Source organism: Coregonus clupeaformis, chromosome 33 (assembly GCF_020615455.1).
Source record: "Coregonus clupeaformis isolate EN_2021a chromosome 33, ASM2061545v1, whole genome shotgun sequence".
In the NCBI taxonomy this organism is placed as follows: Eukaryota; Metazoa; Chordata; class Actinopteri; order Salmoniformes; family Salmonidae; genus Coregonus; species Coregonus clupeaformis.
In genome coordinates this window covers 41,379,750-41,405,539 of record NC_059224.1, presented here as the reverse complement: position 1 = coordinate 41,405,539, position 25,790 = coordinate 41,379,750, and the positions used below count along the sequence as shown (strand labels likewise).

Genomic DNA, 25,790 nt, shown 5'->3' with positions numbered 1-25,790 from the left:
TTGCGACTGCACTTGAAGAAACTTTCAAAGTGCTTGAAATGTTCCGTATTGACTGACCTTCATGTCTTAAAGTAATGATGGACTGTCATTTCTCTTTGCTTAGTTGAGCTGTTCTTGCCATAATATGGACTTGGTGTTTTACCAAATAGGGCTTCTGTATAACCCCTCTACCTTGTCACAACACAACTGATTAGCTCAAATGCATTAAGAAGGAAACAAATTCCACAAATTAACTTTTAAGAAGGTACACCTGTTAATTGAAATGCATTCCAGGTGACTACCTCATGAAGCTGGTTGAGAGAATGCCAAGAGTGTGCAAAGCTGTCATCAAGGCAAAGGGTGGCTACTTTGAAGAATCTCAAATATAAAATATATTTTGATTTGTTTAACACTTTTTTGGTTACTACATGATTCCATATGTATTATTTCATAGTTTTGATGTCTTCACTATTATTCTACAATGTAGAAAATAGTAAAAATAAAGAAAAACCCTTTTATGAGTAGGTGTGTCCAAACTTTTGACTGGTACTGTATATTTTTTGTATTTCATTGTTTTATGTACAGTGATAGTCGGAATGTAAAGGGGGAACAGATACCGAGGGAGACAGAGAAGAAGGGCTTAGAAAGAATTCGTACCAGGGGTATGTGGTCCGGAGTGTGTGGGGCTAACCACTATGCCAGACTTGGGCACAAGCAAAATGCAAAACTACCTTGTAATTTTTCCAACAAATGAACAGCATCATACCAGTGTTGCCACAAGTATCATTGAAGTGCTAAGAGCCAGGGAGCGTCAATGCAATTTACATAATTAATTATTTACAAGAACAGGAACAATAATGAAACACTCCTAAACTGAGGGTGATAATTGGATCCGCTAGGCCTATCGCCACAAATGTGATGAAATGTACACTTTTGCTGATTTTGTTTCACTTTAGATACTCAGTTATTGATAAAGATGCAAGTGCTTTCAGGAAGTTTCTGAGAGGACGTGGTCTACAGTGTAGAAGCTTTCCTTTATGTTTAAAAAGGAATGGCTTTTAAAACTGTATCTGTAAACGATAGTTGAGGATAGGTATGGGTCCTGTTCGAATACTTAAGAAATGTGTCCTTCCTCCCTTGTTTCCTTGAGGTAAGCACAGATCTATAAACTATTGAATAAGTGAAAGCAAGGTTACCTTACCACCAGTGGAGGCTCCTCAGAGGAGGAAGGGGAGGACCATCTTTCTCAGTGAATAAAAATAAAAATAGTGAAACGCTAGTTTCCGTCCTCCTCTCGGTACATTGACTTCAATACAAAACCTAGAACGCTCATGGTTCTCACCCCCTCCATAGACTTACACAGTAATTATGACAACTTCTGGAGGACGTCCTCCAACCTATCAGAGCTCTTGCAGCATGAACGGACATGTTAACCACCCAATCAAAGGATCAGAGAATGAATCTAGTACTGAAAGCGTACGCTACAGCTAGCACTGCAGTGCATAAAATGTGGTGAGTAGTTGACTCAAAGAAGAGAAAGACAATAGTTGAACCGTTTTGAACAAATTAATTTCTTAAAAAATGAAGGAGAAGCAAGAGAGAGAGAGAGAGAGCTAGATATATTTATCTTTGTATTTTCTTCACATTCACTTTCACTTACTTAGCTAGCGAATGCAGCTAGCTAGTTTAGACTACTCAAACACCTGGCTCAAACAGAGAGGGATGATATGTTAGCTAACTGGCTATGGATATCCAACACTGGAACTCTTCCAAATCAAGGTAAGCTTTTGTTTAAATTAATTTATTGCCACCAGGGCCCGCCGGTGTAACTGCTAAACTGCTTGCTGACTGTACTGTACACTGTACTTCATGATTGTAGCGGGTTTACTAACGCGTTAGTTCTAGTAGCTATGTTGACTATGACGTTAGCTAATATGGTGACAACGATGTAGGCTGTGTGTAGCGGTTAGTGGTTATGATATGAAGGATTGGCTGGAAAGGTGATGTGTTGTGCACTGAAGTCCACAAGTGAAGGGAAAAGGTGAGAGGAAGAGAGCGCGTAGATGCGAGAAGGAATACAACAAGCAAAGTGATCATGCTGTTTGTATGTGGCTGCTATGAAAGTGAACTGTGTTTCCGTGTGATCAGGAGTGTATTCATTCCGCCAATATTTTTCTTAAACAGCAAACGGAACGAAACAGGGATAAACATAGAGTTGAAGTCGGAAATTTACATACACCTTAGCCAAATATATTTAAACTCAGTTTTTCACAATTCCTGACATTTAATCATAGTAAAACTTCCCTGTCTTAGGTCAGTTAGGATAACCACTTTATTTTAAGAATGTGAAATGTCAGAATAATAGTAGAGAGAATGATTTATTTCAGCTTTTATTTCTTTCATCACATTCCCAGTGGGGCAGAAGTTTACATACACTCAATTACTATTAGGTAGCATTGCCTTTACATTGTTTAACTTGGGTCAAACGTTTAGGGTAGTCTTCCACAAGCTTCCCACAATATGTTGGGTGAATTTAGGCCCATTCCTCCTGACAGAGCTGGTGTAACTGGGTCAGGTTTGTAGGCCTCCATGCTCGCACACACTTTTTCAGTTCTGCCCACACATTTTCTATAGGATTGAGATCAGGGCTTTGTGATGGCCACTCCAATACCTTGACTTTGTTGTCCTTAAGCCATTTTGCCACAACTTTGGATGTATGTACAGTGAGAGAAAAAAGTATTTGATCCCCTGCTGATTTTGTACGTTTGCCCATTGACAAAGAAATGATCAGTCTATAATTTTAATGGTAGGTTTATTTGAACAGTGAGAGACAGAACAACAACAAAGAAATCCAGAAAAACGCATGTCAACAATGTTATCAATTGATTTTGCATTTTAATGAGGGAAATAAGTATTTGACCCCCTCTCTATCAGAAATATTTCTGGCTCCCAGGTGTCTTTTATACAGGTAACGAGCTGAGATTAGGAGCACACTCTTAAAGGGAGTGCTCCTAATCTCAGCTTGTTACCTGTATAAAAGACACCTGTCCACAGAAGCAATCAATCAATCAGATTCCAAACTCTCCACCATGGCCAAGACCAAAGAGCTCTCCAAGGGTGTCAGGGACAAGATTGTAGACCTACACAAGGCTGGAATGGGCTACAACACCATCGCCAAGCAGCTTGGTGAGAAGGTGACAACAGTTTGTGTGATTATTCGCAAATGGAAGAAACACAAAATAACTCTCAATCTCCCTCGGCCTGGGGCTCCATGCAAGATCTCACCTCGTGGAGTTGCAATAATCATGAGAACGGTGAGGAATCAGCCCAGAACTACACGGGAGGATCTTGTCAATGATCTCAAGGCAGCTGGGACCATAGTCACCAAGAAAACAATTGGTAGCACACTACACCGTGAAGGACTGAAATCCTGCAGCGCCCGCAAGGTCCCCCTGCTCAAGAAAGCACATATACAGGCCCGTCTGAAGTTTGCCAGTGAACATCTGAATGATTCAGAGGAGAACTGGGTGAAAGTGTTGTGGTCAGATGAGACCAAAATTGAGCTCTTTGGCATCGACTCAACTCGCCATGTTTGGAGGAGAAGGAATGCTGCCTATGACCCCAATAACACCATCCCCACCGTCAAACATGGAGGTGGAAACATTATGCTTTTGGGGGTGTTTTTCTGCTAAGTGGACAGGACAACTTCACCACATCAAAGGGACAATGGACGGCGCCATGTACCGTCAAATCTTGGGTGAGAACCTCCTTCCCTCAGCCAAGGCATTGAAAATGGGTCGTGGATGGGTATTCCAGCATGACAATGACCCAAAACACACGTCCAAGCCAACAAAGGAGTGGCTCAAGAAGAAGCACATTAAGGTCCTGGAGTGGCCTAGCCAGTCTCTAGACCTTAATCCCATAGAAAATCTGTGGAGGGAGCTGAAGGTTCGAGTTGCCAAACGTCAGGCTCGAAACCTTAATGACTTGGAGAAGATCTGCAAAGAGGAGTGGGACAAAATCCCTCCTGAGATGTGTGCAAACCTGGTGGCCAACTACAAGAAACGTCTGACCTCTGTGATTGCCAACAAGGGTTTTGCCACCAAGTACTAAGTCATGTTTTGCAGAGGGGTCAAATACTTATTTGCCTCATTAAAATGCAAATCAATTGATAACATTTTTGACATGGGTTTTTCTGGATTTTGTTGTTGTTATTCTGTCTCTCACTGTTCAAATAATCCTACCATTAAAATTATAGACTGATCATGTCTTTGTCAATGGGCAAACGTACAAAATCAGCAGGGGATCAAATACTTTTTTCCCTCACTGTATGTTTGGGGTCATTGTCCATTTGGAAGACCATTTGTGACCAAGCTTTAACTTCCTGACTGATGTCTTGAGATGTTGCTTCAATATATCTACATAATTTCCCTTCCTCATGATGCCATCTATTTTGTGAAGTGCACCAGTCCCTCCTGCAGCAAAGCACCCCCACAGCATGTTGCTGCCACCCCTGTGCTTCATGGTTGGGATGGTGTTCTTTGGCTTGCAAGCAACCCCCTTTTTCCTCCAAACATAACGATGGTCATTATGGCCAAACAGTTCTATTTTTGTTTCATCAGACCAGAGGACATTTCTCCAAAAAATACGATCTTTGTCCCCATGTGCATTTGCTAACCATAGTCTGGCTTTTTTATGGCGGTTTTGGAGCATTGGCTTCTTCCTTGCTGAGCTGCCTTTCAGGTTATGTCGATATAGGACTCGTTTTACTGTGGATATAGATGCTTTTGTTCCTACAGCATCTTCACAAGGTCCTTTGCTGTTGTTCTGGGATTGATTTGCACTTTTCGCACCAAAGTATGTTCATCTCTAGGAGACAGAACGCGTCTCCTTCCTGAGCGGTATGATGGCTGCGTGGTCCCATGATGTTTATACTTGCATACTATTGTTTGTACAGATGAACGTGGTACCTTCAGGCATTTGCAAATTGCTCCCAAGGATGAACCAGACTTGTGGAGGTCTACAATATTTTTTCTGAGGTCTTGGCTGATTTCTTTTGATTTTCCCATGATGTCAAGCAAAGAGGTACTGAGTTTGAAGGTATGCCTTGAAATACATCCACAGGTACACCTCCAATTGACTCAAATTATTTCAATTAGGCTATCAGAAGCTTCTAAAGCCATGACGTCATTTTCTGGAATTTTCCAAGCTGTTTAAATGCACAGTCAACTTAGTGTATGTAAACTTCTGACCCACTGGAATTGTGATACAGTGAGTTTTTAGTGAAATAATTTGTCTGTAAACAATTGTTGGAAAAATTACTTGTGTCATGCACAAAGTAGATGTCCTAACCGACATGCCAAAACTATAGTTTGTTAAAAATAAATGATTGGAGTGGTTGAAAAACAAGTTTTCATGACTCCAACCTAAGTGTATGTAAACTTCCGACTGTAGCTGAATTTGTCCAATAGAAACTCTCGTTTGCAACTGTTGGACTAATGATCAAATCAAAACAAATGTTATTTGTCACAAAAGTAATATCTAACAATTTCACAACATATACCTAATACACACAAAACTAGTAAGGAATGGATTTTAAGAAAAATATACATATATGGACAAGCAATTAGAGAGCGGCATGGACTAAGATACAGTTGAATATTACAGAATAGAATGCAGCATATACAAATGAGATGAGTAGTGCAAGATATGTAAACATTATTAAAGTGACTGTAAACATTATTAAAGTGACTAGTGTTCCATTTCTTAAAGTGGCCAGTGATTTCAATAGGCAGCAGCAGCCTCTAATGTGCTAGTGATGGCTATTTAACAGTCTGATGGTCTTGAGATAGAAGCTGTTTTTCATTCTCTTGGTCCCAGCTTTGATGCACCTGTACTGACCTCGCCTTCTGGATGATAGTGGGGTGAACAGGCAGTGGCTCGGGTGGTTGATGTCCTTGATTATCTTTATGGCCTTCCTGTGACATCGGGTGCTGTATGTGTCTTGGAAGGCGGGTAGTTTCCCCCGATAATGCGTTCGGCAGACCGCACCACCCTCTGGAGAGCCCTGCGGTTGCGGGCGGTGCAGTTGCCGTACCAGGTGGTGATACAGCCCAACAGGATGCTCTCAATTGTGCATCTGTAAAAGTTTGTGAGGGTATCAGGTGCCAAGCCGAATTTCTTCAACCTCCTCAGGTTGAAGGCACCACACTCCCAGAGCCCTCACCTCCAACCTGTAGGCGGTCTCGACATTGTTGGTAATCAAGCCTACTACTGTTGTGTCATCTGCAAACTTGATGATTGAGTTGGAGGCATGCTTGGCCACGCAGTCATGGGTGAACAGGGAGTACAGGAGGGGGCTGAGCACGCAACCTTGTGGGATCAGCGAAGTGGAGATGTTGTTCAGACCCAGGGCCTCAAGCTTGATGATGAGCTTGGAGGGTACTATTGTGTAGAATGCTGAGCTATAGTCAATGAACAGCATTCTTACATAGGTAGGGATAGGGCAGTGTGCAGTGTGATGGCGATTGCATCGTCTGTGGATCTATTGGGGCGGTAAGCAAATTGAAGTGTGTCTAGGGTGACAGGTAAGGTAGAGGTGATATGATCCTTGACTAGTCTCAAAGCACTTCATGATCACAGAGGTGAGTGCTACAGGGTGATAGTCATTTAGTTCAGTTACCTTTGCTTTCTTGGGTACAGGAACAATGGTGGCCATCTTGAAGCATGTGGGAATAGCAGACTGGGAAAGGGAGAGATTGAACATGTCCATAAACACACCAGCCAGCTGGTCTGCGCATGCTCTAAGGACGTGGCTGGGGATGCCGTCTGGGCCGGCAGCCTTGCGGAGGTTAACATGCTTAAATGTCTTTATCACGTTGGCCACGGAGAAGGAGAGGCCACAGTCCTTGGTAGTGGGCCTCGTCAGTGGCACTGTTATTCTCAAAGCGGGCGAAGAAGGTGTTTAACTTGTCTGGAAGCGAGACGTCGGTGTCGGCAACGTGGCTGGTTTTCCTTTTGTAGTCCGTGATTGTCTGTAGACCCTGCCACATACGTCTCGTGTCTGAGCCATTGAATTGCGACTCCACTTTGTCTCTATACTGATGTTTTGCCAGTTTAATTGCCTTGCGGAGTGAGTAGCTACACTTTGTATTCTGCCATATTCCCAGTCACCTTGCCATGGTTGAATACGGTGGTTCGCACTCTCAGATTGGCGCGAATGCTGCCATCTCTCCACGGTTTCTGGTTAGGGTAGGTTTTAATAGTCACAGTGGGCACAATAGTCACCGTTTCAGTGTATTCGTCTAAATTATTTTCGGAAGCTACCCGGAACATATCCCAGTCCACGTGATCAAAGCAATCTTGAAGCGTGGATTCCGATTGGTCAGACCAACGTTGAATAGACCTTAGCACGGGTATTTACTGTTTGAGTTTCTGCCTATAGGAAGGGAGGAGCAAAATGGAGTCGTGGTCAGATTTGCCGAAAGGAGGGCGGGGGAGGGCCTTATAACCATCCCGGAAGTTTGAATAGCAATGGTCAAGGATTTTGGCAGCGCGAGTACAACAGTCAATATTTCATTGGACTTTGGCAGCCTAGTCCTCAAATTTGCTTTGACAAAATCCCCGGCTACAATAAATGCAGCCTCAGGATATGTGGTTTCCAGTTTGCATAAAGTCCAGTGAAGTTCTTTGAGGGCCGTCGTGGTATCGGCTTGAGGGGGGATATACACGGCCGTGACTATAACCGAAGAAAATTATCTTGGGAGATAATACACCCTAGATCAGCTAGATGCAGGCAAGAGTGTGCAAGGCGGTATTAAACGTGTCACTGTCTGTAACTTTGATTACTCAAATTATTCTCTCGACCTGTGCACCTATGTTTTAAACTTTCATTCATAGGCTAGGTTGTATCAACCTCAAGATGGGTATAGGGAATATTCAAGTATAATGTGAAGCAGCCTAAACTTATCGATGTTACATTGAGCTGGGTGAATGGAATATGAACGACAGTCATCCAATATGCTGTAATAGAAATACGGCCATGCTCATAAAAATATAATGATCCTCCCTCATCTTAAACGGCACCGACCGCCACTGCTTACAACCCTATTACTTTCACCAATCCAGCCAACTCAGATCCACGATTACTTCTAGGAAGGCAGGATGCATTTCTGAAGTTTTCCAACAGGGTCACATCGGTAATGGGGTAGTTGAGGATAGAGTATAGTTTGAGCTCCAGGATGAAGTTTTCCCTATGGTACAGATCAAGGATTTGGAAAATGTTCAAACTGACCCAAGATCAACATCTAGGGACAACTTACCCCTACTCCATAGTTGATAGTGGGAGCTTTTTACCTCCAGATCATACAGGAAGTTCATCTGGTGTGGTGTCTCAGCTGCCCTCTGTACCGCCTGACCCAGCGCCACCGCTCCGGCGCCCCCTTCAGCCCAGTGTGAGCATGGCACCGCTTCCAAGGCCCCCGCCAGTTTAGCCTGCTCACAGACCAGGCCCAACTCTGCATCGGTGTCGGTGCTGTTGTAATCAAAGGAGAAATACACCAATGAGTCTGATGCAAGGTTGGGCAGTAAGAAATGTTTAGCCTGTGACGGCTGGAATGAAAGTGTGCAGGTTCTCTTGAGTTGGGGTAAATTCCATTAAAATTCTGCTGGGGAACTTTGAACTCTGAATTGACTGAATTTAAATGGAAATAATCAGATCCCAATCTTGGAAATGACCCCATGGAAATGGAAATAGCCCAATGGAAATGGAAATGACCACAATCTTCTCGATCAGACGAGGAAATACACTTCTACTGAAAAGGTCTGTAAAGAGTCACTAGCTCTTGAATAAGGTAAAGTCAACTTTTTAATTGGACTGAAAATCCCCACCAGTCCAATACCCTGAGACAGTTCAAGACAGTGACACACTCTGTGTGTGTTCAAGTGATGTTATTAAAAGCCTCTGACTTACACCCAAACAGCAGTCTGGAATATGAACACTGTAGATAATGGTTTACCTGAAGGTGTTGATGGCTACCACGACAGGTAAGCCAAAGGCCCGGGCATTCTCCACCTGCCTCTTCAAGTGGCTGCAGCCATTTTCCAGTAACGTCAGGTTCTGCAGACAAACATTGGAGAGACAGACCAACTCAAAGTGATTCTTACACAACTTCCATGGATGTGTAACTCAGTCCTAATATGGACACTGTACAATACACTTTTTCCTCTTGATGGCTTGGAAGCACATCTCAACCACAGGAAACAACGTCAACAACAATTACAACAGAAAGTCAATGGAAATCTAATTTCTATCAGTATCTCCGGTCCAACCACAACAAACTCTCTCCTCTATAATTCCCACTGAGGTTTAGCTCTGACAGAACATTTGTAAACCTCTATCTCCACTATATAAATAAGTTGAATTGTGTCAATAAAGGTTGTTTTAAAAATCTATCTCCACAGAGTGAAAATAAATCCAGTATAATTTCCAAGGGGGAGAGCCTGATACATATTTCAGCAGCTGGTCTGTGTGTGTGTGCGTATGTGTGTGTGTGTGTGTGTAGGTGTGTGTGTGTGTGTGTGTGTATGTGTGTGTGTGTGTGTGTGTGTGTGTTTGTGTGTGTGTGTGCATGGCTGGGAAGCCATGGGGAAATTACCTCCGTTGAGTACTCCTTCGGCATGGCTGAACCTGCCGTGACCTGTGGAAAAGATGAAGAAAACCAATAGGGACATTACGTTAACTTCTCTCTCTCCTATCCTCCTATCCTCTCCCACTCTCTTTTTTTCCCTTTCTCATCGCTTTGATGTTGGGTTGTTGGGTTGGAAAATGGTCTCGGTCTCTCTCTTTCTCACTCTCCTTCTTTCCCCTTCATTCTGACACCAATGGAGATGTGCCATCAACAGTCCACGGTTTATTTTCTCTCTCTCTCACTGTATCCCTCTGTCTCTCTCTTGCTCTCTTTCTCTCTCTTTCGCGTTCTCTCTCTCTCTTTTTCTTTCAATCTCTCTCTCTCTCACACCCCTCAAGAAGCAGGCACCACAGAAGCAGGCACAATATAAAACAATTGATCTTAATTTTTCAGCTTTGATTATGAGAATAAACAGTGATTTTATTTATTCAGGGCACTACCCCTGTGTATTGGACAATTAGCATGTCAAATTAAATTGACTACAACAACTCATGTATGGCTTTACCTCCTCAGTGTACGCACTCATTGTACCCTGAGCATATGTTAAATGAATAAATATCACATGTAAGAATAAATGTGTCACCAGGTGTTTAATTAACGAGCGCTCAGTACTTGAAGAGTTAGAGAGATTGAGAGACGTTATACGGTGTGTGTGTGTGTGTGTGTGGTGTTGATGCTAGAGACGTCGATGCCAGTCAGTGGTGCCCATTAGCACGTTAAATAATTAAACACCTCTGTGTTGTGGCCCAAAATGGAGGCATGAGTGATCTGTGACAGAAGAGGCTTCATGAAGACTGTATGGGTTCGAAGATTGCATCGTACACTCTTCGGAAAAATTGTTCAAAAAGGGTTCTTCGGCTGTCCCCATGGGATAACCTTTTTTGGTTCCAGGTAGAAACCCTTTTGGGTTCCATGTAGAACCCTCTGTGGAAAGGGTTCAACCTGGAACCAAAAGGGTTCTACTTGGAACCAAAAAGGGTTCTTCAAAGGGTTATCATATGGGGACAGCCGAAGAACCCTTTTAGGTTCTAGATAGCACTACGCACTTTGGAAAAGTGCAAACTGGGTTTTAAGTTCAATTCAGTTTCCCAGTTCAATTCAATTAAAATATGTATAATTGCAAGGCAGTTTCAGGTTTAGTGCACGCTGTCATGACAGTTCGAACCCATCGCATTTATCAACAGTCGATATCTGTGCGAGGTAGGTTGCCCTTAAACACAGATCTTAACTTAAACCATCAGGGAATGAAAACATATCCAACCCTGTATCAGTGGATAGGGGCAACTTTTGTCTAATCCTATAGTATGTTTGCGGTGAGCATGATGATGGATGAGGTCGATCAGTCAATTAATAATTGATATCTAATGAATCCCCAGGGTTAGAAACTTTACATTAAAATAGCCTCCTCTCTGACAGTGAGAGAGGAGAATCTGATTGGACTGGATGGGTGATAGTCAATCTGCGTCCCAAATGGCACCCTATTTCCTATATAGTGCACTACTTTTAACAGAGCTCTATGGGCCATGGTCAGAAGTACTGCACTACATAGGGAATAGGGTGCTATTTTGGAGGCAACCATATCCAGAAGCCACTTGCTAGATGATCTTAGATCTTCAAAGGTAGTACATGAGAATGGGAGGGGACAATGTTTAAAAAATAAATGCTGTCTAATTTTTCTGTCATCCATGGAGTGCGTTCAGACACTGGCGCTTTCTCAATTGTAAAAAAAAAAAATATTGCCTCAGGTCGCCTCCTCTCCTTCATTGCGCTGATTTGAAAGGACGGACTACAGTAGGTGAGACTAATGATGAGCTTCCAGCATTTTGTTTTCATATGTCAAGTCTTTTCAAATCAATGCAGATGAAGTGAAAGTAACAGAGAGAAGACCGATTTTTAAGCAATTGAGATAGCGCACTTATCCAGTTGACTGAATGGTATTTTCTACTCTCCTTCCTTACTAGCACTCCCCTTAGTGGTAGCTCACCGCAGGTCCGCCCCCGTGCATCTTGAGGGCACGAACTGAAGCCACCATCACCACCACGTCAGGATGCAGGCCCGAAGAGCGACACTTGATGTCGAAGAACTTCTCCATGCCTAATTCAGCACCTCCTTCTGCCTCGGTGACTGGGGGGACATTTGTGTGTGTGTGTGATGTTACATTGGTAAGGGGATGTAGGGTGAAGAGAAGTGAGACACAAGCAACAGCATAATTATATATTTATAAATATATGTCACATTTATGTAACATTACAAACATTCATCCATTTATTGAACATAAACAAAACCCTGGTCTAATATCCTTTCGCTTTACTTTTTCTAAGTGACCTTTCTAAAATGTCCCTCTCCATCGCTTTCAGGAGGTTGACTTTTATTGCCATAAATCTTGCCTGGAGGCAAAACTGAGTGATTTCCGCTAGATGGGCCAACTGCAAAGTCGAAATTGGCTATATCGAAAAACATTTATGAAAACAAAAATGAGTTAGGCATTAGGGTTAGCAGTGTGGTTAAGGTTAGGGTTTATAATCAGATTTTATGACTTTGTGGCTGTGCCAGCTAGTGACCACTCTGCAGAGCTGCCTCCAGTACATGAGTCATCCCAATAAATGCCAACATGCTCCATTTCATGCAAGTAGTTTTTCAAAAGTTTTCTGCTATTAATTGTGTTAAATGTTTCTCCTGTTATCACTTATTTCACTGAATGTCCACCATTGAATTAAATTACATTAGCTTTATTGTCCATCCAACTTACCTTAGACAGAAAATCATACATAGTGCATACTAAAATGCATATTACAGTTAGCGTGTCATATGTGTTAAAGGCCCAATGCAGCCGTTTTTATCTCTATATCAAATCATTTCTGGGTAACAGTACCTTACTGTAATAGTTTTCAGTTAAAACGGTAAAAAGGGCACAAAAATAGCTTTTTAACAAAAAATACTTTCTCTAGCAAGAATTTTGCTAGGACTGTCTGGGAGTGAGGGGCCTCATTGGAGGGGCCTAATGGGAGGGATATGTACACTGAAAACTAGCTGTTATTGGAAGAGAGGTTTGGAACTCTCTTTGTTATTGGTCTATTCACTTATACCACCTGGTGATGTCACCAAGCAAGCCAAAACTCTACCCATTAAAAACCTGCTGATTAGAAGGTCCTGTGTAAATTGTATTTTTAACAATCAGGAAATACAAAAAATTTTAACACTTTAACAGTGTTAGTTTGATCAATATGATACAAAACACAGGAAAAACTATAATTGTGGCTGCATTTGACTTACCCACAAACCCCTCTGGGCCCACCAGCTTTAAGGCGATCTGGTCAGCGAGGATGGAGGAGTTGCCCTGGGCAATATCTGACAATGGACAGGTGTGAACAAACACAGGTGTCCCCTAGAGAGAGAGCGAGAGAGAGATAGAGAGAGAGCGAGAGCGGGGGGGGAGGGGTGGGGGGTCAACAGTTAGAAACCTAAGACACAGAACCTAATCCTCAAGCATTTAGCAACAACAATATTAAGAATTGATGAAGCAATTGATATCTGGGCCTCACGGCTGTATTCTCTCCCTCTATCCTTTCCTCTGTTGCTCACTCTATGCTCCCCCTTCCTTTCTCTGTGTCCTACAAAAATCCAGAAAAATCCAGAAAAAATGGCACAGACAGAGAGCTCTAAGGAAACTTTGCAGTATATATTTTTTTTATGTATTATTTCTTATTTTATTAGCCCAAAATATTGTTTGTGTTATTACATACAGCCGGGAAGAACTCACCATCACTACCAGCATTACGACCAGGAATATGAATTTCCAGAAGCGGATCCTTTGTTCTGAATTGATTCCAGAGGCCGACCGAAAACAATGCCCGAGGAGAGGTACTCGGAGCGGACCTCTAGTCTGACTTAGGATGCGTGCACACCACCTACCACTTCCGAGTATATTTCTCGCTAATGTTCAGTCTATGGATAATAAAGTTAATGAGGTCAGGCGAGGGTTTCTTTCCAGAGAGACATCAGCGAATGTAACATACTCTGTTTCACTGAAACATGGCTCTCTCGGGATATACTGTCCGAGTCGGTCCAGCCAGTTGGGTTCTCAGTTCATCGCGCAGACAGGAATAAATATCTCTCCGGGAAGCAGAAGAGCAGAGGTGAATGTTTTATGATTAACCACTCATGGTGTAATTGTGAGAACATACAGGAACTCAAGTCCTTTTGTTCAACCGACCTAGAATACCTCACAATCAAATGCCGACCATATTATCTCCCAAGATAATTTTCTTTGGCTATAGTCACGGTCGTGTATATCCCCCCTCAAGCCGATACCACGACGGCCCTCAAAGAACTTCACTGGACTTTATGCAAACTGGAAACCACATATGCTGAGGCTGCATTTATTGCAGCTGGGGATTGTAACAAAGCAAATATGAAGAAAAGGCTACCAAAGTTCTACCAACACATCGACTGTTGTACTCACGCTGCTAAAACACTCGACTACTGCTACTCCAACTTCCGGGATGCATACAAGGCCCTCCCCCGCCATCCTTTCGGCAAATCTGACCACGACTCTATTTTGCTCCTCCCTTCCTATAGGCAGAAACTCAAAAAGGAAGTACCCATGCTAAGGACTATTCAACGCTGGTCTGACCAATCGGAATCCACGCTTTAAGATTGTTTTGATCACGCGGACTGGGATATGTTCCGGGTAGCTTCAGAGAATAATATTGACGTATATACTGATATGGTGACTGAGTTTATCAGGAAGTACCCACTGTGACTATTAAAACCTACCCTAACCAGAAACCGTGGATAGATGGCAGCATTCGCGCAAAACTGAAAGCGCGAACCACCGCATTTAACAATGGCAAGGTGACTGGGAATATTGCAGAATACAAACAGTGTAGTTATTCCCTCCATACGGCAATCAAACAGGCACAAATGTCAGTATAGGGACAAAGTGGCGTTGCAATTCAGCGGCTCAGAATCACGGAATACAAAAGGAAAACCAGCCACGTCGCAGACAGCGATGTCTTGCGTCCGGATAGGCTAAACACCTTCTTCGCCCGCCTTGAGGATAATACAGTGCCACCGACGCGGCCCGCTACCAAGGACTGTGGGCTCTCCTTCTCCGTGGCCGATGTGAGTCAGACATTTAAGCGTGTTAACCCTCACAAGGCTGCTGGCCCAGTCCTCAGAGCATGTGCAGACCAGCTGGCTGGTGTGTTTAGAGACATATTCAATCTCTCCCTATCCCAGTCTGCTGTCCCCACATGCTTCAAGATGGCCACCATTGTCCCTGTACCCAAGAAAGCAAAGGTAACTGAACTAAATGACTATAGCCCCATAGCACTCACTTCTGTCATCATGAAGTGTTTTGAGAGACTAGTCAAGGATCATTTACATTTTAGTCATTTAGCAGACGCTCTTATCCAGAGCAACTTACAGTTAGTGAGTGCATACATTTTTTCATACTGGTCCCCCGTGGGAATCAAACCCACAACCCTGGCTTTGCAAGCGCCATGCTCTAACAACTGAGCTACACGGGAATACGATCATATCACCTCTACCTTACGTGCCACCCTAGACCCACTTAAATTTGCTTACCGCCCCAATAGATCCACAGACGATGCAATCACCATCACACTGCACACTGCGCTATCCCATCTGGACAAGAGGAATACCTATGTAAGAATGCTGTTCATTGACTATAGCTCAGAATTCAACACCATAATACCCTCCAAGCTCATCATTATGCTCGAGACCCTGGGTCTGAACCCCGCCCTGTGCAAATGGGTCCTGGACTTCCTGACGGGCTGCCCCCAGGTGGTGAAGGTAAGAAACAACATCTCCACTTCGCTGATCCTCAACACTGGGGCCCCGCAAGGGTGCATGCTCAGCCCCCTCCTGCACTCCCTGTTCACCCATGTCTGCGTGGCCAAGCACGCCTCCAACTCAATCATCTAGTTTGCAGACGACACAACAGTAGTAGGCTTGATAACCAACAATGACGAAACAGCCTACAGGGAGGAGGTGAGGGCTCTGGGAGTGTGGTGCCAAGAAAAAAACCTCTCACTCAACGTCAACAAAACAAAGGAGATGATCAAGGACTTCAGGAAACAGTAGGGGGTGCACGCCCCTATCCACATCAACGGAACTGCAGTGGAGAAGGTGGAAAGCTTCAAGTTCCTTGGCATACACATCACTGACAAACTGAAATGGGCCACCCACGCAGACAGTGTGGTGAAGAAGGCGCAACAGAGCCTCTTCAACCTCAGGAGGCTGAATACATTTTGCTTGGTACCTAAAACCCTCACAAACTTTTACAGATGCACAATTGAGAGCATCCTGTCGGGCTGTATCACCGCCTGGTACGGCAACTGCACCACCCGCAACCGAAGGACTCTCCAGAGGGTGGTGCGTTCTGCCGAACACATTACCGGGGGCAAACTACCCACCCTACAGGACAGCTACAGCACCCGGTGTCACAGGAAGGCCAAAAAGATCATCAAGGACATCAACCACCCGAGCCACTGCCTGTTCACCCCGCTATCATCCAGAAGGCGAGGTCAGTACAGGTGCATCAAAGCTGGGACCGAGAGAATGAAAAACAGCTTCTATCTCAAGGCCATCAGACTGTTAAATGGCCATCACTAGCACATTAGAGGCTGCTGCTGCCTATTGAAATCACTGGCTACTTTAAGAAATGGAACACTAGTGACTTTAATAATGTTTACATATCTTGCAATACTCATCTCATATGTATATACTGTATTCTATAATATTCTACTGTATCTTAGTCCATGCCGCTCTGTCAATGCTTGTCCATATACAGTGGGGATAACAAGTATTTGATACACTGCCGATTTTGCAGGTTTTCCTGCTTACAAAGCATGTAGAGGTCTGTAATTTTTCATCATAGGTACACTTCAACTGTGAGAGACGGAATCTAAAACAAAAATCCAGAAAATCACATTGTATGATTTTTAAGTAATTCATTTGCATTTTATTGCATGACATAAGTATTTGATACATCAGAAAAGCAGAACTTAATATTTGGTACAGAAACCTTTGTTTGCAATTACAGAGATCATACGTTTCCTGTAGGTCTTGACCAGGTTTACACACACTGCAGCAGGGATTTTGGCCCACTCCTCCATACAGACCTTCTCCAGATCCTTCAGGTTTCGGGGCTGTCGCTGGGCAATACAGACTTTCAGCTCCCTCCAAAGATGTTCTATTGGGTTCAGGTCTGGAGACTGGCTAGGCCCCTCCAGGACCTTGAGATGCTTCTTACGGAGCCACTCCTTAGTTGCCCTGGCTGTGTGTTTCGGGTCATTGTCATGCTGGAAGACCCAGCCACGACCCATCTTCAATGCTCTTACTGAGGGAAGGAGGTTGTTGGCCAAGATCTCGCGATACATGGCCCCATCCATCCTCCCCTCAATACGGTGCAGTCGTCATGTCCCCTTTGCAGAATAGCATCCCCAAAGAATGATGTTTCCACCTCCATGCTTCATGGTTGGGATGGTGTTCTTGGGGTTGTTCTCATCCTTCTTCTTCCTCCAAACACGGCGAGTGGAGTTTAGACCAAAAAGCTATATTTTTATCTCATCAGACCACATGACCTTCTCCCATTCCTCCTCTGGATCATCCAGATGGTCATTGGCAAACTTCAGACGGGCCTGGACATGCGCTGGCTTGAGCAGTGGGACGTTGCATGCGAAAAATAGAAAGAAAAAGCCATATCTCAGACTGCCCATCTTAATCTTTTCTTTTTATTGGCCAGTCTGAGATATGGCTTTTTCTTTGCAACTCTGCCTAGAAGGTCAGCGTCCCGGAGTCGCCTCTTCACTGTTGACGTTGAGACTGGAAAACAGGACTGATGGTTGCTGATAACGGGCCTCTGTACGCCTATGTATATATTCCATTAAAAATCAGCCGTTTCCAGCTCAATAGCCATTTACAAAATGAACAATGTCTACACTGTATTTCTGATCAATTTGATGTTATTTTAAAGGACAAAAAAATTGCTTTTATTTTGAAAACAAAGACATTTCTAAGTGACCCCAAACTTTTGAATGGTTGTGTTTTTCTCCCCATCTTAGCTACTGTTGTATCAATATGCTTTGACCATGATAGTCTACAATCCAGGGTTACTCCAAGCAGTTTAGTGTCCTCAACTTGCTCAATTTCCACATTATTCATTACGAGATGTAGTTGAGGTTTAGGGTTTAGTGAATGATTTGACCCAAATACAATGCTTTTAGTTTTGGAAACATTCAGGACTAATTTATTCCTTGCCACCCATTCCGAAACTAACTGCAACTCTTTGTTAAGTGTTGCAGTTATTTCAGTTGCTGTAGTAGCTGATGTGTATAGTGTTGAGTCATCTGCATCCATAGACACACTGGCTTTACTCAAAGCCAGTGGCATGTCGTTAGTAAAGATGGAAAAAAGCAAGGGGCCTAGACAGCTTTTCTGGGGAATTCCTGATTCTACCTGGATTATGTTTGAGAGACTTCCATTAAAGAACATCCTCTGTGTTCTGTTAGACAAGTAACTCTTTATCCACATTATTGCAGGGGGTGTAAAGCCATAACACATAAGTCTTTCCAGCAGCAGACTATGATCGATAATGTCAAAAGCCGCACTAAAGACTAACAAAACAGCCCTCACAATCTTTTTATCATACATTTCTCTCAGCCAATCATCAGTCATTTGTGCAAGTTCTTGTTGAATGTCCTTCTCTAAAAGCATGCTGAAAGTTTGCTGTCAATTTCTTTACAGTCAAATAGCATTGTATCTGGTCAAACAAAATTCTTTCCAATAGTTTACTAAGGGTCCTCTGTAGCTCAGCTGGTAGAGCACGGCGCTTGTAACGCCAAGGTAGTGGATTCGATCCCCGGGACCACCCATACACAAAAAATGTATGCACGCATGACTGTAAGTCGCTTTGGATAAAAGCGTCTGCTAAATGGCATATTATTATTATTATACTTGGTCGGCTATTTGAGCCAGAAAGTTTTTTTTACTATTCTTAGGTAGCGGAATGACATTTGAAAAATAGTAGTGGCAATATTGTCCGTTATTATCCTCAGCAATTTTCCATCCAAGCTGTCAGACCCCGGTGGCTTGTCATTGTTAATAGACAACAATAATTTTTTCAGCATTCCACACTCACTTTACGGAATTCAAAATTACAATGCTTGTCTTTCATAATTTGGTCAGATATACTTGGATGTGTAGTGTCAGCAATTGTTGCTGTTATGTCATGCCTAAGTTTGCTAATCTTGCAAATGAAAAAATTATTTAAGTAGTTGGCAATATCAGTTGGTGTTGTGATGAATGAGCCATCTGATTTAATGAATGATGAAGCTGAGTTTGCCTTTTTTCCCTAAATTTAATTTAAGGTGCTCCAAAGCTTTTTATTATCATTCTTTATGTCATTTGTCCTTGTTTCATAGTGTTGTTTCTTCTTCTTTTTATTCAGTTTAGTCACATGATTTCTCAATTTGCAATATGTTTGCCAATCGGTTGTGCAGCCAGACTTATTTGCCATTCCTTTTGCCTCATCCTTCTCAACCATACAAATTTTCAACTCTTCATCAATCCATGGGGATTTAACCGTTTTTACATTTTCTTAATGGGTGCATGTTTATTAGTAACTGGAATAAGCTATTTCATAAATGTGTCAAGTGCCGTGTCTGTTTGCTCCTTATTACACACCACGGACCAACATATATTCTTTACATCAACAACATAGAAATCACTACAAAACTTATTGTATGACCTCTTATACACAATATTAGGCCCAGCCTTTGGAACTTTGGTTTTCCTAGATTTGGCAACTATATTGTGATCACTACATCTGATAGATTTGGATACTGCTTTCAAACAAATCTCTGCAACATTAGTAAAGATATGATCAATACATGTTGATGATTTAATTCCTGTACTGTTTGTAACCACCCTGGTAGGTTGACTGATAACTTGAACCAGGTTGCAGGCACTGGTTACAGTTTGAAGCTTTCTCTTGAGTGGGCAGCCTGATGAAAGCCAGTCAATATTTAAATCACCCAGAAAGTATACCTCTCTATTGATATCACATACATTATCAAGCATTTCACACGTTATCCAGATACTGACTGTTAGCACTTGGTGGTCTATAGCAGCTTCCCACCAGAATTGGCTTTAGGTGAGGCAGATGAACCTGTAGCCATATTACTTCAACAATATTTAACATGAGATCCTCTCTAATCTTCACAGGAATGTGGTTCTGAATATAAACAGCAACACCTGCACCATTGGCATTTCTATCTTTTCTGTAAATGTTAAAACCTTGTATTGCTACCATTGTATCATCAAAGGTATTATCTAAGTGAGTTTCGGAGATAGTCAGAGTATGAACGTCATCTGTTACTAGCAAATTATTGATTTCATTAACCTTGTTTCTTAAGCTACATATGTTAACGTGGGCTATTTTGAGCACTTTTCTTCTGGGATGCTTACTTGTTTTTATTGCTTTACTGGGAAGCTTAGCAGCAGTAGATGTGCTCATGTTCTTTATGTTAGTGCAGGGTGAGCTGCACACAGTGGACTGCCTCCTCGGGCACACCGGCTCAGCGCTAACAGTATAAATCTGGTTCCTAGGCACATGATCACTGCACACAACAGCTGCAGAATCAGCAGAGGCACCCAGGGCAGCTAGAGGGGCACAAACCAGGTTAGCCACATTGTGTCTACCGACGCCCCTGATGTAATGTACATTTGCTGAAGCATTTTGACCACTCTGCGTCACAATGGTAGGGATTAGCTGAGCTGGGCTTGGGTCATTGCTAAGTCATGGTCTCAACACAGCCTTATAATGCTGTGAAAGGATCCAGGAACCCAAATTATTTGGGTGAATCCCATCCTCCTTATAAAAAGTGTTTTGTTTCCAAAATGTATCAAAATTGTCAACAAAAGTTACAACCATTGAGCTGCAATAATCACGTAGCCAATTGTGAAGAGCAAAAATCTAAAGCGTTCAATGCACGATTCAGAGAGGGCACAGGGCCAGATATGATGGGTTTTTTGTTAGTGTCTAGCAGAGAATCAGTCTAGCAGAGAGTCAATCAGCTCTTTAAAATCCAGTTTCAAATGTTCAGAGCTGTTTCTGCACCAGGAACAGTCACATTTCTTACCATGGAGCTGCCCAAAATCACGGCTGGCGAGAAGGACAAGGAAATCCACCCACTCCCATGCTTCACAGGATGCAGGCCTCCGACAGATGGAGAATCACTGCTCGATCCAGAGCAGGGACGGAAGGTTGCCGACGTCGACTTCGAAATCGTAGTAGTAGGCACTGCGGCTGCAGACACAGGCACCCCCAGCAACGAAAGTGCAGAAAGATCAGGCTCAAGGACGGCGAAACTATTCGTTGTTTGTATCTGCTCCGGGCCTCTCGTTGGGAGTGTAGACTGCTTTGCGGGAGGTTGTGACATGCGACCACCGTTGATTGCCTTTCTCCTCATGCTGTGCGCCTTCGACGGCGCTATCAGATGGGGGAGCTCCGGGCAACACCGGCCAGTCGGATAACGACAAATGACAAGGTGGAGATGCATTCAACAAGCGCGAACGCCGTCCAGCCACCGGCGTAGAAAATGTAAACATTCCACTCTGCGTTTTCCCCAGTTTCTTACGTAGGTTGGCGACCTGCGTTATCAAGGAAGCCACCTCAAGCCTATAATCCTCGGCAAGTAAACAACTGCCGCATTGGAACACCGAGTGATCCGTTTTTTAACGAAACAAAGCATAATACATACAGCTCCTACAGCGCTGGAACCGTTCATTTAGTAGTCCAGACAAAGAGGGCTCCATTGCAAAACTAATTTGGTACCAACTTCGTTAGCTTGATGGCTAGCAGCTTAGCGTCTCTGTCAAGCAGGCTTCAACCTGTCTCTTAAGCGGGATTCCGGGACAAGAAATAGCGGTCCTAGCTGTTAAAAGCTAACCGCGTCGTGGAATCCACGCAAAAACACGTTCTGTATTCATATTTATGAATAGCGTTTTTGTTTTAATCAAAAATAACAAACCAAGTGTTTTCCAGCATACAATGTTCAGCTGCGCACTCTGATGATGTCAGCAGGGTGTGGCCAATTAGAGGCATTGATGTCAGAGTGATTAGAGGGACAATAGAGTGCTGAGTACCAGGCAGTTAGCAAGTTTGGTAGGCTACTAATGACCAGCAGCAGCATCAGAGCTGCCTTATTCTTCACCAGGTTTGATTTACCCTCTCCTACCGGCCGGGATCTAAGAATGTTAAGGCCGATGCGTTGTCCCGGGTGCATGACACAGAGGATCGGAGGGAGCAAGTGACACCCATTATTATCCAGTCCCGCATTGTGGCTCCTGTCGTGTGAAATGTGGACACGGACATCCGTCGAGCCCTGCGACAGGAGCCCTCAACTGCCCACTGTCCCGAGGGGCGTATCGACGTGCCCTCTGATGTGCGGGGCCGTCTCCTCACCTGGGCACACAAAGCACCTGTGTCGGGGCGCCCGGGTATAGCCCGTACTATCGACTGTCTCTTCGCCAAGTACTGGTGGCCCACCTTGGCCAGGGACGTCCGGGTTTACGTCTCTTCCTGATCCACCTGCGCACAGAGCAAGACACCGAGACACCTCCCCTATGGCAAACTCCACCCGCTGCCGGTTCCACAACGACCCTGGTCCCATCTCTCCGTGGACTTTGTCACAGACCTTCCCTCCTCGGAGGGGCACACCACCGTCCTGGTCATTGTGGACCGGTTTTCCAAAGCCTGTCATTTGATTCCTCTGCCTGGTCTCCCTACGGCCATGCAGACCGCGCCGGCTCTCTTCTCTCACGTCTTCCAGCACAACGGGATCCCTGAGAACATCCCTGAGAACATCATGTCTGACCGTGGTCCTCAGTTCACCTCCCGTGTCTGGAAGGCCTTAATGGAACGACTGGTGGTCACGGTCAGCCTCACCTCCGGATACCTTCCCCAATCAAATGGGCAGGTGGAAAGGGCAAATCAGGAACTTGGTAGGTACCTTTGTAGTTACTGTCAGGACCGGCCGGGGGTCACTCCTCCACTAACCTCACACCTTTCAGTATGTTCTAGGCTATCAGCCGGCCCTGGCACCGGAGTCAGATTGAGGCTCCTGCGGTGGACGAATGGTTCCGGCGCGCCGAGGAGGTATGGAACACAGCGCACACCTGTCTCCAGTGCGTCATCCTCCGTCAGAAGGCGCAGGCCGATCATCACCGCAGTGTGGCCTCGGTCTTTCACCCCGGTGACAGGGTCTGGCTTTCTACGAAGGCCCTGCTCCTCTGCCTGCCCTGCTGGAAGCTGAGCCCGCGGTTTGTGGGGCCGTTCAAAGTCCTAAGGAGAGTCAATGAGGTGACATACAGATTACAGCTCCCCGTCAATTACCGTATCTCACCCTCATTTCATGTATCGCTCCTCAGACCTGTGGCAGCTGGTCCCTTGGCTAGTGCTGGACCCCACGATGCACCTCCCCCTCCCTTGGACGTCGAGGGAGCCCTGGCATACTCCGTCCGCAGCCTGTTGGACTCACGGCGTCGTGGGGGACTTCTCCAGTACCTGGTCGACTGGGAGGGGTACGGTCCAGAAGAGCGGTGATGGGTTCCGGCGCGGGACGTCCTGGATCGTTCTCTCATTTGGGACTTCCACAGCCGTTTTCCCGACCGTCCCGCACCGCGTCTCCGGGGTCGTCCCCAAGGTCAGCGGCGCCACATTGCTGGAGCAGTACTGTCACACCAGCCTTCGCTTTGGCTCCCCTCCTGTCCAGCTCAGGCATTCGGAGTCGCTGGCCTTCTAGTGCTTTCTGTGCGTTTTTGTTTATGAAGATATATTTTGAGCACAACAGCGTTTGGGTTTCGTCACGTTTTGATCTATGGTGCTTAAATAAATTCAGTAGTTCTAAACCTGCGACTGCCTCCTGCCTACTCCTCTCTACACCAGTGACAGAAGGCTTGTTCCACCACTGGGGTGCACACACACACACACAAACACACACACACACACACACACAAATGAAAATGTGTGATTAATGAAAGACCTAAGGGTCTAATAAGAAATATGAATCACACATTAATCTCATAGATCGGTCTGGGTGTCTGGGTCTCTCACCTCCATGGTCTGCATTAGACTGGGCTTCACAGCATCTCTCATCAACGTGGCCAACACTCCACTAATACTCTGTGGGGCAAACACAGCAAGAGACTCTAATAACATGTTATTCAAATCACTCAGATACAATAAGAATAGCACTCGCTCTGGTTGCACACCATGATTGGAAATTATATAGAAAAGAGCAGTAAGTGGACACACGTTCGTCCAGAAACCATTATTTGCACACTTGCTAACGCATATCGTAATTGGCAAAAAAGTGCTCTCTCTCTCGCTTCTTTTCAAATACACATGCACAGACGCACGCACGCACACACACACACACACACACACACACACACACACACACACACACACACTGACCAGGTCCTCTGTTGTGATGGGATTCCCCTTGCGGCTGTAGGCCACCACCATCCTGGCCAGACGACGCGTCATGTCCCCCAGACTGGTACTGAGGGCCAACACCGCCATCATCTCACTGGCCACAGACCCACTCAGCTGTTTGGAAGGAGTTTATTAGATAGAACCTTAAAAATATACAGTTGAAGTCAGAGGTTTACATACACTTAGGTTGGAGTCATTAAAACTCGTTTTTCAACCACTCCACAAATGTCTTGTTAACAAACTATAGTTTTGGCAAGTCGGTTAGGACATCTACTTTATGCATGACACAATAAATTTTTCCAACAATTGTTTAAAGACAGATTATTTAACTTATAATTCACTGTATCACAATTCCAGTGGGTCAGAAGTTTACATACACTAAGTTGACTGTGCCTTTAAACAGCTTGGAAATTTTCAGAAAATGATGTCATGGCTTTAGAAGCTTCTGATAGGCTAATTGACATAATTTGAGTAAATTGGAGGTGTACCTGTGGATGTATTTCAAGGCCTACCTTCAAACTCAGTGCCTCTTTGCTTGACATCATGGGAAAATCAAAAGAAATCAGCCAAGACCTCAGAAAAATAATTGTAGACCTCCCCAAGTCTGGTTCATCCTTGGGAGCAATTTCCAAACGCCTGAAGGTACCACGTTCATCTGTACATACAATAGTACGCAAGTATAAACACCATGGGACCACGCAGCCGTCATACTTCTCAGGAAGGAGATGCGTTCTGCCTCCTAGAGATGAACGTACTTTGGTGCGAAAAGAGCAAATCAATCCCAGAACAACAGCAAAGGACCTTGTGAAGATGCTGGAATAAACAGGTACAAAAGTATCTATATCCACTGTAAAACGAGTCCTATATCGACATAACCTGAAAGGCAGCTCAGCAAGGAAGAAGCCACTGCTCCTAAACCAACATAAAAAAGCCAGACTACGGTTTGCAACTGCACATGGGGACAAAGATCGTACTTTTTGATGAAATGTTCTCTGGTCTGATGAAAGAAAAATAGAACTGTATAGTATCTGAAGATTATGCCTTTGTTAAATGTTTTTCATGACGAAATGGAATGTTGGTTATGTTAGTATCACAAGACAATGGTTAGTATAATGTAACATATAATAGACAGGAAGTGTATTGTAAACTGGCCAGAAGAGGGAGCCCATCTTGTTGCATTGGTTATAAATAGGGGTACACGAAGAAGATAGGACAGAGCAGACATCAGAATTGGAGGACACTGCTCTCCGGACCACGCGTGTCTGTAAACTCATGCTGAAGCTTGTGGTCTGAATAAACCTTATGATCAATGTTCAGTATGAGCAGACTCCTTTTGTTGACAGCAATAATGACCACCATTCATCATATACGACAGAATGGCGAGCTTGCCAGGAGGGATGATGCAATCCTTCTTTGCTGCATTTGGAGTCATCAAGCTAACTCAAGCTGACTTTGGTCTGGAGTCATGACCCGACTAGACACAGCTAAGTTGTTGGTTTTGTTACTGCTTATGTACACTGGAGGAGTGTACCCTTACGACCGTGTTTCGGGTGGCGTTATGGCTGTTAACTGGGAGTCTGAACGAAAATATTCTA

General features: G+C 44.1%; 1 protein-coding gene across 2 annotated transcripts in view; it reads right to left on the bottom strand.

Moving 5' to 3' along the window:
- LOC121549134 (C-1-tetrahydrofolate synthase, cytoplasmic) overlaps positions 1-25,790 on the bottom strand; it is a 95,796-nt gene that overhangs the window by 25,371 nt on the left and 44,635 nt on the right. For both annotated transcript variants that reach the window (XM_041860996.1, XM_041860995.1), the window contains exons 18-24: positions 24,175-24,309; positions 23,812-23,880; positions 12,942-13,053; positions 11,653-11,792; positions 9,636-9,677; positions 8,997-9,097; positions 8,335-8,512 (exon numbers count right to left, since the gene is read on the bottom strand). In XM_041860996.1, the coding sequence (XP_041716930.1) occupies positions 8,335-8,512; positions 8,997-9,097; positions 9,636-9,677; positions 11,653-11,792; positions 12,942-13,053; positions 23,812-23,880; positions 24,175-24,309 (777 nt within the window). The remainder of the gene's footprint in view (positions 1-8,334; positions 8,513-8,996; positions 9,098-9,635; positions 9,678-11,652; positions 11,793-12,941; positions 13,054-23,811; positions 23,881-24,174; positions 24,310-25,790) is intronic.